Source organism: Mytilus edulis, chromosome 14 (assembly GCF_963676685.1).
Source record: "Mytilus edulis chromosome 14, xbMytEdul2.2, whole genome shotgun sequence".
NCBI classification, from domain to species: domain Eukaryota; kingdom Metazoa; phylum Mollusca; class Bivalvia; order Mytilida; family Mytilidae; genus Mytilus; species Mytilus edulis.
This window is the reverse complement of record NC_092357.1, coordinates 26,344,110-26,356,397: the sequence shown is the minus strand read 5'-3', so window position 1 is coordinate 26,356,397 and position 12,288 is coordinate 26,344,110. Positions and strand designations below refer to the sequence as shown.

Sequence of the window (12,288 nt, the reverse complement as noted above, 5' to 3'; positions counted from 1 at the left end):
AACCAAACCTATTTAACACTGTCGGACTTCAGGTAGAAAATGTTTACCTGAATAAGTGAGTGAATAATGTCTTAAGCCATGAATTATGAAAGCTGTTAGAATTTGTCGAATCAAAAATACCTTTTTTTTCTTATTTCAAATTTTGATAAACATTTCTGTGAAAGGTAAGATAAGACAAACCAGCCAAACATGTGTTTATTGGGATTTCTAATAACCACTGCAAATCATTGTGAAACTATCAAAAAATAATGTGATATGACAAACCATTCCAGCATAGTTTTTGCTTCGATGAAAAGTCATGGTAAAAAAAAGTTCATTAGAAAATATTCTAACAAACCGTACAAGTGGTAAAATGTTCAGTCCATAATACACGAACTGCGATATATCGGCATCTGAAAATGAATGTTTGTTATGCTTAAGTTCAAATTCCATCGTGCGTACTAAATTTCCGTTTCTATTATTACAATGTGGTACAAATTCAGTTTTGTTTAAAAAATGAACAACGTTGACTTTTATTAATATCCTTTTGACATTCTCTACATGAGTGACTTTATAATTGTTTTACTTAGAGTTTAAAAGGCCATTTTTGGATATCTTATAAAATCTTTGTTGTGATTTCAGAGATTTTGGAAGAAATAATAAGGCTGATTTTAAATTTTTAATAAACCTGGAGAGAATAATTTCCCGCCAAATGTTGTATTGCTTTTATCTTAAAAATAAGGCGCCTCATTTTTTTCAGTTTTTAAACATTAAGTTTTGTATATACGATCTATTTATAACACTCTTTTAAAACGTTTGTTATTTTGAAAAAGAGTTGTCAAAGGTACCAGGATTATAATTTAGTACGCCATACGCGCGTTTCGTCTACATAAGACTCATCAGTGACGCTCATATCAAATAGTTATAAAGCCAAACAAGTACAAAGTTGAAGAGCATTGAGGATCCAAAATTCCAAAAAAAATGTGCCAAATACGGCTAAGGTAATTGGAGCGAGCATCCTTAACTTTGAGTATTTTATCATAATGATCAAGTCATATGCTATTTTTCATATCAACATTTTACCTACATAAACTTAAATGCGTGAAATGCAACTGCATATTCTAGTATGAAACATAACATATTTTGACATCATGGAAAAAAGAGACAAAAGATACCGAAGGGACATTCATAGTCGAAAATAAAATGACAACTCCATGGGACTTGCAGTTTCGAAAGAAATATATAAAAAGGGAGTAAACGCTATTATTAGCATATAAAATAATCTCAAGTCGAAAAGAAAAGAAATCTGCTATTCTAGTTGAAACTCACGAAATGACAAACAGCTACTTAAATACACTAAATATGCCTACCTTCGTCGAGCACCATCGTTGATCCTCGGTTTTGAGTGAATTGTATGCTACATTCCTTCAACTTGATATGCATTATTGTGATGACGGTAGATGAATGTTTGTCTGTTTGTGATGATGTTGTCTGTTAGTTTCTAGCTAATAAGTATGAATTTTCAAATCCTTTTTAGAACAATGCGAATATTCTTTTTGCACTAACTATGAATTTTTGTTTAGAAAAATGATATGATCAAACGCAAGTGCTTATGAACAATAAGCTTTACGCCGTATTACTTCTGTTACAGGGCATTGATAAAAGCAAAGTTTATATTAGTCGCGAAAATTATGCATGTTAGATGTGTCCAATTGAAGTGTGAAAAATGTTGAGTACATGTATTGTTAAATTTAAAGTTCAATTCATTCTTTCAATTAATTCAAAGGATTTATGTACCTCATTAACAACAAACACATATGCTAATTCACTATAAATATCGCATCACTTGTTTTGAGTTACGCATGTACAAAATAGCTGATGAAAAGATTCTTATATTATAAATAGAGTATGGAGCCCTTTTGATCAATTATACAGATGATGCACTAACAACACCAGAAAAGGATCAAATAACTGAATAGACATTTTGATAAAGACAAAGAACATATGTCGCATTCTGCCTACGTTGCGCCATTTCTACTTTACCTTCATATGCTATAAATCCGAATAGTCAGACCATTTTAACAACAGTTTTCTTAGCAACAGGTCTGATTTGAGGCATTAAGGTATGTTTTGAATGGTTTTCCCAGAAAATATAAAACAGCTTATCGTTTCAAAATTATTAATATATCTTGCTCTTGTAGAGAACAAAACTGTTGATAAATATAATATTCACGTTTTATTTTGTGAACGATTTCAAAATATTTCAAAATGCTTGAAAGATGATCTTAAAATTGCTGCTTGATGATCGTTTTTCCAATGTTCTTCAAAATCGTATTCTATTTGACCTTTTTTATATTTCTAATTTGAGTCTCACTTATGAGTCTTTTGTAGATAAAATATGCGTCTTGCGTACAACATTTAAAATCGAGTTTATTTATATAAATAAGAATAAAAAAACTCTATGACTGACATACATGAACAAAGGTAGGTACATTGAAAAAGGAAAAAGTGATTTTGAAATAATCGTACAAAATTACATCAGAGATTACTTTTTTTCTAATAAAACAGACAGAAAAAAATATTTCAATGTAATTGTTTTCAGCATTGAGTACTATCTAGTTGAACAAAAAGTCTAATTCAAATTTCAGCAACAACATATAGCCTTGTTTTTGTTATCCCTGAAAATAATGCAAATTCTGAATCAAATCCATCTTCAAGCATAAGCTGTCTGTTTGGCTGTTTATTGTTACTTCGAACTTATGTATTAGCATATTTTAGGAACCTGAAGCTGACAGTCAAAATCTATCTTTTAATGCATTCAAGTAAAAAAACACATGTTACTTAGTAACAATTCCCCTCTATATAACCTTGAAAATATAATTAATGTTTACAAATTTCCGTTTTAGTATTACAGTATCATGATGAAATGGTGTTGCTTGATTGTAATCATCCTCTGCACAATTCATGTTTCTGCCGGCGAAAGTGAGTATTCTTTATGTTTTATGTATGAAAATGCTTGTATCAAGTCTGGAAAATGACAGTTGTTGTCCTTCGTTTGATGCGTTTTTCATTGATTTTGCCATTTGATTTTTGAATTTTCCGTTTTGAATTTTCCTCGGATTTCAGTATTTTTGTGATTTTCCTTTATACTACTGTTGCCTTTATTTAGTTACCGGTATCTCGTTAAAATTTTTTTTTTTACTTTCCATAAACTCATTACTGCAATGAAGAATTTAACTTTAAGAGTATGACTAAATCAGGTTATTTTCCTAATAAAATCTAACTTTCTTAATGTATAATGCAGAGATTGGAGCTCATAATGTCACATTGCATTTAAGAACTTTAATCTTTAGGACTCACTCGCAATTGTCTTGCTTCAAATGGGACATGTGGACGGAAAGGTCTTACTTGCGATGATGCGTTTGGCAAAGGATGGACCAAGAAAGGAATATGTTGCAATGGAAGACCATGTTGTAAATGTAAGTAAACAAATAAAGCATGATCGATAGTTCTTGTCCCTTCTATGCAAAAATGAAACAAAGGCAAAAGATCATATTTGTAAAATAAAATTAAACAATATAAAACGTAGCATATTAATCTATTGTAACAAAAAATCATAATATCTAATAAGATTTGTAGATTTAGATAACAAAATCCTTATATTTGTATAAAGCAACATTCGTTTATAGTGGAAACTTATTTAAACGTTAAATAAGCCACAATTAAAATTTGCTTGCTTGTCCATCTCTGATTAATATTAGATAACTCTACCAATCTATCACGAAGGGAAGATAAGTAATTCTACTTTCATTTATAGTCTTTTTTTTAAATAATAAACGATTCTTTATATTGGTATGTTATCATTTTAAACGTTTCAAATTTATGAAATTTTATTCGTACATCAATGTTTTTGATACACCAATAACAAAATCTGAAATATACTGAGTTGATACATTTTGTAATTATTCAAAACTATATCAGAAACTATACTTAATTATGAAATAATACGATTGTTAAAGGGAGACAATACTTAATTAGTTACTTAATTAACTATGTATTCGTGCTTTACTTTTAATGAAGATTGTAAATTATAAATATAACCGAAAATTGGTAATCTTTAGGATAGTGAAGACTAATAAAAGCTTACCCACTGTAAAAAATATTTCTTTGAAATTTTCTAAAACTTCCTCAGAAAAATGCTCGAACCATTTGACTATCAAACCTCATAATTAACGTTTTTACACAATATTTTAATAAAGTAGTTGACGATTATTTTCTTTTCAAAGTGTGAGACGCAATAAAAATCGTATGCCTACCCCAAAACAGATTTAAAAGTCCTGAACATTTCGACATATGTTTGTTTATTTTTATCAATACCGGTTTGTAAACAAATCACAAGTACATGTTGAAATCCGAGTTAATACATATATCCCGGTATCGTGAGGTAAATATGCTTTAAAAACCAATATATTATGGTCTTTGAAATAAACGTTCATGTTTGACTCCATTTATCAAATTATGTTAACAACAGAATATAACAAAATTATTAAGGTGCTCAAACAATGACGATATTATACACTAGTTTTTACATTTTTATGGAAAAACATGGCCGATAATGTATACACTTGCATGAGAATTAAATAATGAGTCATAATGAAGGATACACCTGAAGAATTTAAGTTAGTTTATAATTTGCTACGTTTCAGAGATCAATGCCCGTAACCTAATAAACATAATTTGGATAATAACTATTTAAACACGTCACGATTTGTTTTATGTGGTCTTGAAAAAGTAAATAATTGGAATCATTTAGCAATAAGTCCTATTGTTTCCTAGTTTTTTCTGCAGTTTTGCCAGTGTGACAGATTTTTTATGTGATTCTTATGACCAATTTCATGGTTCGAGACCACAGCTCTTTCTCAATGATTCGTTTACAGTATGTTGTACAACTTGTGGGATAAATTATATCAAAATGATTGAAAATTTCATCTGCTCTAATTCAAAATATGGACATTTTTTTACAATAATGTTAAGGGGATCTAAAACAACTTAAGACAGCTTCTTAAATACTAATTTTTAACCATTTTTAGCTGGACCAGATCACTACTCTTGAACAAAGATTTAGATTTATAAACTTAGTCATATCTTTTTTTTAATAAAGTCTAAAAATATATATTGTACTTAATATACATATCGATAACGCTGATACAAATACATGTAGTTACAAAGCATTCCAAGTGGCATAGTTCTTTTGTTTGTTGCTACTTAAAAATGACCTGAAAGAGTTTGAACATATGTATTTGTAATCTGACATCTGCCCAATTAATTAGGGATGCAATTTTTTTCTTATTACCAATATGAGCAAAGTGATATATAGGGTAGAAAAATCTAAAGTTTGAACATATACACAATCACCCATCTATGCAGGCAATTTCTCAAGTACTTCCAACGAATTGTTTACACTCAAAAGTAATTAATTCCACTATGTTGAAAGGCCTTATTTGAGCAATTTATTATCAGGTTTTTGATGGTACCAAGTGTAGTAATAAGTAGAATAGACAATTTAGTACTGAAACAATGGCTTGAAGATGAAATACATCTATATTTGTAAGGTGTTTTGTGTAGCACCAGAAGCCAGTCCATAGTTGGGACTTTCGTTGTACTGGGTTCTGCTTGTAAAGAAGTACCTAAAAGTTTGTTACAGATGTCTGTTTCTGAAAATGAAGTCATTTGGAATGTTTACTTACATATATTCTGAATGGAAAGGCTGCGTTCTGCAATGTAAAAACCATAGATACAAGAGGTAAAACTGAAAGTTGCAAAACCTGGGGCATTCTCTAAATTAGCCAATCCCGTTGCTGCATTTGAAATTTCACGAAATATGATGACGTTTGTGGATAAAAAGTTTCACCGCGGTCCAATAGTTGGAAAGTATGGACCGGTCCAATAGTCCGACAATTAGCTTACAATTTAAAACAAACAATTAAAATGTTGTGTATTTATTTTATATATACTAATGCCATGTCTTCCAACTAATAATCAAATCATACTGTGTCATATTAATAGTTGGTTTCGTGTGTTCCAACTAATCATCAACTCATATTGTGTCATATTAATAGTTTCATGTATTCCAATTAGTCATCAACTCATATTGTGTCATATTGATAGTGTCATATGTTCCAACTAATAGTGTCGTATCAATAGTACCATGTGTTCCAATTAATTAACTTATATTGTGTCATAGTACCACCATGTGTATCAACTAATAATCAATTCACATTGTGTAATATTAATTGTGTCATGTGATCTTACTTATAGTGTCGTAATAATAGTACCATTTGTTCAAATTAATAATTAACTCATATTGTGTCATAGCACCAGTACTACAATGTGTATCAAATAATAATCAACTCACATTGGGTAGTATTATTAGTACCAGGTTTTCCAATTAGTAATCAACTTGTATTGTGTCATAGCACCAGTACCACCATGTGTTCCAACTAGTTGCCCTGAAGGATACATCATTTCAAATGACTTAACAGCTAGTACTAATTGTTACTTCTTCGGTGGAGACGATAAGCAGAACTGGACTAATGCTTTGGTGAGTATATTTTATCTGATATTAGATTAGATAAAAGTAAAATCACCAAAAAACTGAACTCCAAGAGAAATTAAACACGGAATGTCTGGGGTAAAACACAACACAAGGAAAGACATCAAGACCTTATCAGAATAGGTTTGATCTAGGATTATTAAAGATGGTTCAATAAATTTTACAATCAATTGCAAAACAGTGAAAACTAATTGAAGCATATTTGCATTCGTTGTAAAGATTTTCATTTGTTATAGCGTTATATTTGTACCATAGTTAAAACATGTATATATTATAGATAGCAAAAATAGTGAATCAAAAGTAGAACAAAACAAGATAGAGGAGTTAACCTTTACAATGGTATTAGCCTTGTTATATTTCAACAATCATAAAATCTAATCCCACACATATTTACACGACGAGAATTGATGGAAGTACTAACAAAGTTTAAAAAACTTTCATATCTAAGAGACAAACTCATAAATCGAAAAAAAAATGAAAACACAATGGCTAAAAAAGAAAAAAAAAATACAAGCAGACAAACAGCAAACAAAAGTACACAAAACTTAATATATGAAAAAATAAAAACAACGCTACCCAAGCCCCACAAAATACTGGAGGTAATCTCAGATACTCCGAAAGGGTAGACAGAACCTGCTCGATATGTTGCACCCGTCGTGCTGCATTATTATTGATTGTGTTTTCTATTTTGAAGGCATCAAGTAGATGAAATCAAAAGTTGTTGACGGTTGCCATTAGTCATTAATTGATTAAGCGAAAACAAAACACAAAAACTTTAAGAAGGATACACCGGAACAACAGAAATACTGAACTGCTACAAAAAGAAAAAAAAACATAACGGTTAATGGTGTGTTAACTATAATTATGATATACATGTAGATATTGGATCTGTGTCTTGTTTAAATTTAAGAATATATGTAGGATGGAAGGTGCCTACCTATGGGCGCCAAATACCGTAGCAGAAGCTTTTGCTGTTAAGAATACGACGGGTTTCGGTAAGTAATGAGTTATTAAGTAATTTGTAATTGTGCAATGTTAAGTGCTTCGTTGTAATTAAAAGGAAACGAATATTCATTTACACACACACCAATTATTACTTCTTATAAGTAAGCGTTTAGATGGTTCTGTATCCGTTTTAAATCGTTATCTTTTAAATACCATATATCGAGACAATTATTGTTTTAATGGCAGTGGGCAATAATACTTTAATATAGCAGATGGATATTTAGATAACCTTTTTCTTTAAAATAGTAGGACAACTGTCAGAACTTCAAAGGAGCTTAAATAATTAATGGAAGGTGCAATTATATTACGATAAATGTTTTAGTTTATATCGTTGCATGTATGGTATCCTACTACCAACTCCAAGCAACAAGGCATTTCAAAAATCTTGATTTGAAACTGGAAGTTGAATATCTAAGCTAATGACAGTCTTTTGTTAATGTTGCAGTATGATGAAAAAACTCTAAAATCTGGAAAAATCAGTATTGGACGCGCAATTACTTAATATGTTTGAAGTAAAGTGAATCGGAAAAGGGTGGGTTTTTTTTAACAATTGGCTCTACCATAACGACGTCCGACCACCTTCCCGCCCTCTCAGTACAGACAACTTATATACTTTTTTAAATGCGTAAAATAACTCACCGAATGATCTTTTATCCATTTACATTTCTAACTGTTTTGTCTGTTTGTTTTGTTCACGCATCGTTGTTAATATAATGAAATTTGATGCGACTGTCATACAGTGAGAGGTTAAGCTAGCTATCAAACCAGATGTAATCCACCTTTTTTTTACATAAGAACATGCCTGTACCAAGTCAGGAACATGACAATTGTTGTACATTCGTCTGATGTGTTTGAGCTTTTGATTTTGTCATTTTATAATGGACTACTTTTTGAATTTTCTAAGCAGTTTAGTGTTTTTGGTGATTTAACTTTTTATTGATGTTTTGAAATTAATTACTTCGAGCTGTATTCATGCGATAGAAAATAATCAATGGAAGATTTAAAGACAAAAAAAATATGACAGTGATAACTATCCAATTCTTTTTTAGGAAAACATGAAGATATATGGACAGGTCTTTATAGTCCTACAAGCGACGAGAATTTCGAATTTGTCGATGTTGGTGGTGCTTTAACATTGGATACTCTCCCATTTGGAGAACGTAAGTGTTCCCTTTTAAGATAGTTATTAGGTTATTAGTTATTAGTGAACTATGGCTGTTATTTGCTCTTTGGTGGGGTTGTTGTTGATTTTTTCTGAATATTTACCGAGTCTGTAATAACATCAGCAACATGCCGGGTGTATAATGTGAATCAGGGTCTGCGTACCCTTCCAGAGTACGTGAGGGCAGCCAAGTTTTTGGCGGAGTTCGTTTTGCTTAGTCTTTAGTTTTCTATGTTGTGTCTTATGTACTATTATTTGTCTTTTTTTTTTAAACCGTGACGTTGTCAGTTTTTTCCTTCAATTTTGAATGTCCCTCTCGTATTTTAAAGTTCATCTTTTAAAATGTACGTCTTTGAGTCAATGACCTATTTACACAAAATCAACAGATCGAGGTCAACATATTGTCAACTGTAGGCAATCTTATATTATTCTGATCTTAGGAAAGCCAATTAGTTATCTGAAACAAATTTAAGATTAGGCAAGACCACCAAACTCCCAAATACTGCAAAAGTAACAACGAACAGTTTGGATTGTTAAATCAACTCTTTAAAAAGAAACACAACTTCATCCAAGATTCTGATTTATAATTTTGTACGTCAGACATGTTTCCGCCTATAGAAAACAAATGACTTGGAAATAGTTACCAACATCATCAAAGGTACCAGGATTATGATTGAATAGGCCAGACAAGCGTTTTGTCTACATAAGACTCAATAGTGACGCTCAGATGAAAATATTTATAAAGCCAAACAGGTACAAAACTGAAGAGCATTGAGATCCCAACATTCTAAAAAGTGTTGCCAAAATGCTAAACAGTTTGTAGTTCAACTTATTTAGAAAAAAAATATGGCGCATTGAAGATTTTTTTTCAATGTAGCTTTAGCAATTTTTAAATAGAACATAAAAGAAAATACAATAACAGCGATTTCTTAGCTAACGACAAACTGATATCAAATATCAAATAACCAGTCAGGAATAATACAAGTTGTCTCTCATTCGTTTGATGTGTTTGAACTTTTTTTTTTTGTAAATGACAAAAGACCTTCTGTATATTTGTTTGTTTGTTGCTATTATGTTATTAGACATTGATTTTCAGGTGATCAAATAGACAACGAAGACTGTGTGGAATTTGAATTAAACACTAGTAATAACTGGAACTGGGATGACGATCCTTGTGATAGACCCCAACAATATATGTGCGAATTTCCAATGGTTAGTATGAACAACCTTTTAGGAATGTTTTTTTTTTTAGAAAACTGTTTACCTTTTGTAAATATCAAACTGAATCAATCAGAATCAATTACGCGCATTTAAATTGATTTCAATTTAAATTTCAAGATAGCAGTCGTGAACAAATACTGAATACGATGTCTACCACTCTGATATGCTTTATGACACCATAAATAACGGTTGTGCCAATTCCTATGCGTTTTTTTCCATTTCCACGATGATGTCAAATCCCGGTACCAAGCCTCCACAATCCATCACAAAAAATCATACGCATCGTAATATTGTTTTGTTTATTGTGTTTTTGGTTGGTTTTTTTTTTAAATATTATTATTTTAAACAAAATAGCATATTTAAATGGGTTTTAATATCTTACTGGGTTCATTGTTTTCTGGAGAGTCTTTGCTCACCCATACAAAATCATGGTACTTCATTTATAATTAAAAAAAACTTGTTTTGACTATAGTTGTCATACAACTATTGATTATTCCTATTAGTCCTCGTTGAATTTGCAGTTTTCAAAACCATGTGCAGAATTTATCGTTGTTTCAAATAAAAAAAAAATGATTGATATAAGCAAAGTGTTATCCTGTATAGTACAAAAATGTAGCACTTAAGACAAACTTTTATATAAAACATCATTGCATAATAGAAAATAACCTTCTCTGGAAGTTTTCTAATCAAACATTCGCCTTTTTGTACTAGGTTGATTGATTATGTAACTTCAACTTTCCAAAATATTCTACAGAAACATCAAATAAAATAATGATGGTGCTTTTGAACACCTAACATATATGTGTTTGACTCAGCTCATGTTCCTGCAATGAAATGTAGGATTTTTCCTACAAATGACAAATTCAAGGGAACAATTTTTTCAACCCTTTTTCATTTTTAACCGGATGTGACGTTCTGTGATTTGTTGGTATGTCACCTATTACATTTATTAAATAACTTAGATTAAGCATAACTAAAAATTACAAAAACAAATCCTTTCATGTATCTTTTTTTGTGAGCAGTTGCATTTTTCGTCTGTGAAAATAAAAAAATGAGCCAAAAGGATATTTTACGAATTCAAAACATATTGATACCACTGCTGGTTTACGTTTTGTCCCGGACGGTATAACCAGCCCAGTAGTCAACACTTCGGTGTTGACAGAAATATCAATTTTATGGTCATTTTTTATGAATTTCCTGTTACAAAACTTTTCGAAAGACTAAGAATGTTCTTATGCCAGTTATATATAACCTTAGTCGTATTTGGCAAAGCATTTGGAATTTTGGGTCCTCAATGCTCTTCAACTTTATACTTGCTTGGCTTTATGACTATTTTGATCTGAGCGTCACTGATGAGTCTTATGTAGACGAAACGTGAGTCTGACATATCAAATTATAATCCTGGTACCTTTGGTAACTATTGTGGTTATAATATTCGGGGAGAAACTCCATAACAGCAAAGAACAAGGAACAGTATACAAAACGTATAGGAAAACTAATTACAATACAATATACAATATGCTTTATTTTAAAAACACTCCGTTACTTTGACATCTGAAACAAGAGGTAAACAGAGGTATTAACATAAAACTGAACGATATATTATGTTTCTTACGAGTAAGCAGATCCTGCTCAAAGTGTGACATCCATCATATTAACTATAATACGGTATGTATTGACTGGAATAAGTTTTCCAATAAATTTTAGTTTGATTTAGTTGACCAAGCATTTAATTTCAATTGATTCATATAATCTTATGATATGTATGTTACTATATATAAACTAATCTTTATCATGTCATTTTTTTTTTAGAAAACTTGTACGTAGAAAGATATGTGGTATATATGGTTGTCATTATGTTCTAATGAATGAAGATTTCTTCTTCCTGGCGCCAAAAATAAATTATAATTATATTTTTGTGTTGTTTATTATTTATTTGTTTTGGCATTGATGGATCAATAGCAGATATGTCTATGCTCTCTTAAGAATAAGAAGATCTTGTATGATTGTCAATGGGACAACTGTCTACCAAAGTTTTACCAACAGTGGATGTTAGCCACAATGGACAACTGTGGCGCTTTTAACAATGTGACAATATCCGATCTGTATATTCAGCTATTATAGATCTCGATGTGGAATATAAAACAATTCAGATGGGAAAACCAAAGGCTATTTAAAGCATATTTAAAAAATGTGAAAAGATTGAAAACACCATCGATAATACATTACTAGTAGCAATATGGTTTCGTGAGACAGATTTACTGCACACATTGCACTTAACATATAATTTCAAATCGACAAAAAGCAG

General features: G+C 30.7%; 1 protein-coding gene across 1 annotated transcript; it reads left to right on the top strand.

Moving 5' to 3' along the window:
- Positions 1-2,886: 2,886 nt before the first annotated feature.
- Positions 2,887-11,873, top strand: LOC139503006 (perlucin-like protein). Its single transcript, XM_071292674.1, has 7 exons — positions 2,887-2,961; positions 3,333-3,458; positions 6,456-6,580; positions 7,503-7,587; positions 8,647-8,757; positions 9,856-9,971; positions 11,793-11,873. The coding sequence occupies exons 1-7, from the start codon at positions 2,898-2,900 to the stop codon at positions 11,805-11,807; spliced, it is 642 nt and encodes a 213-aa protein (XP_071148775.1). The 5' UTR covers positions 2,887-2,897; the 3' UTR covers positions 11,808-11,873.
- The last annotated feature ends 415 nt before the right edge of the window (positions 11,874-12,288 follow it).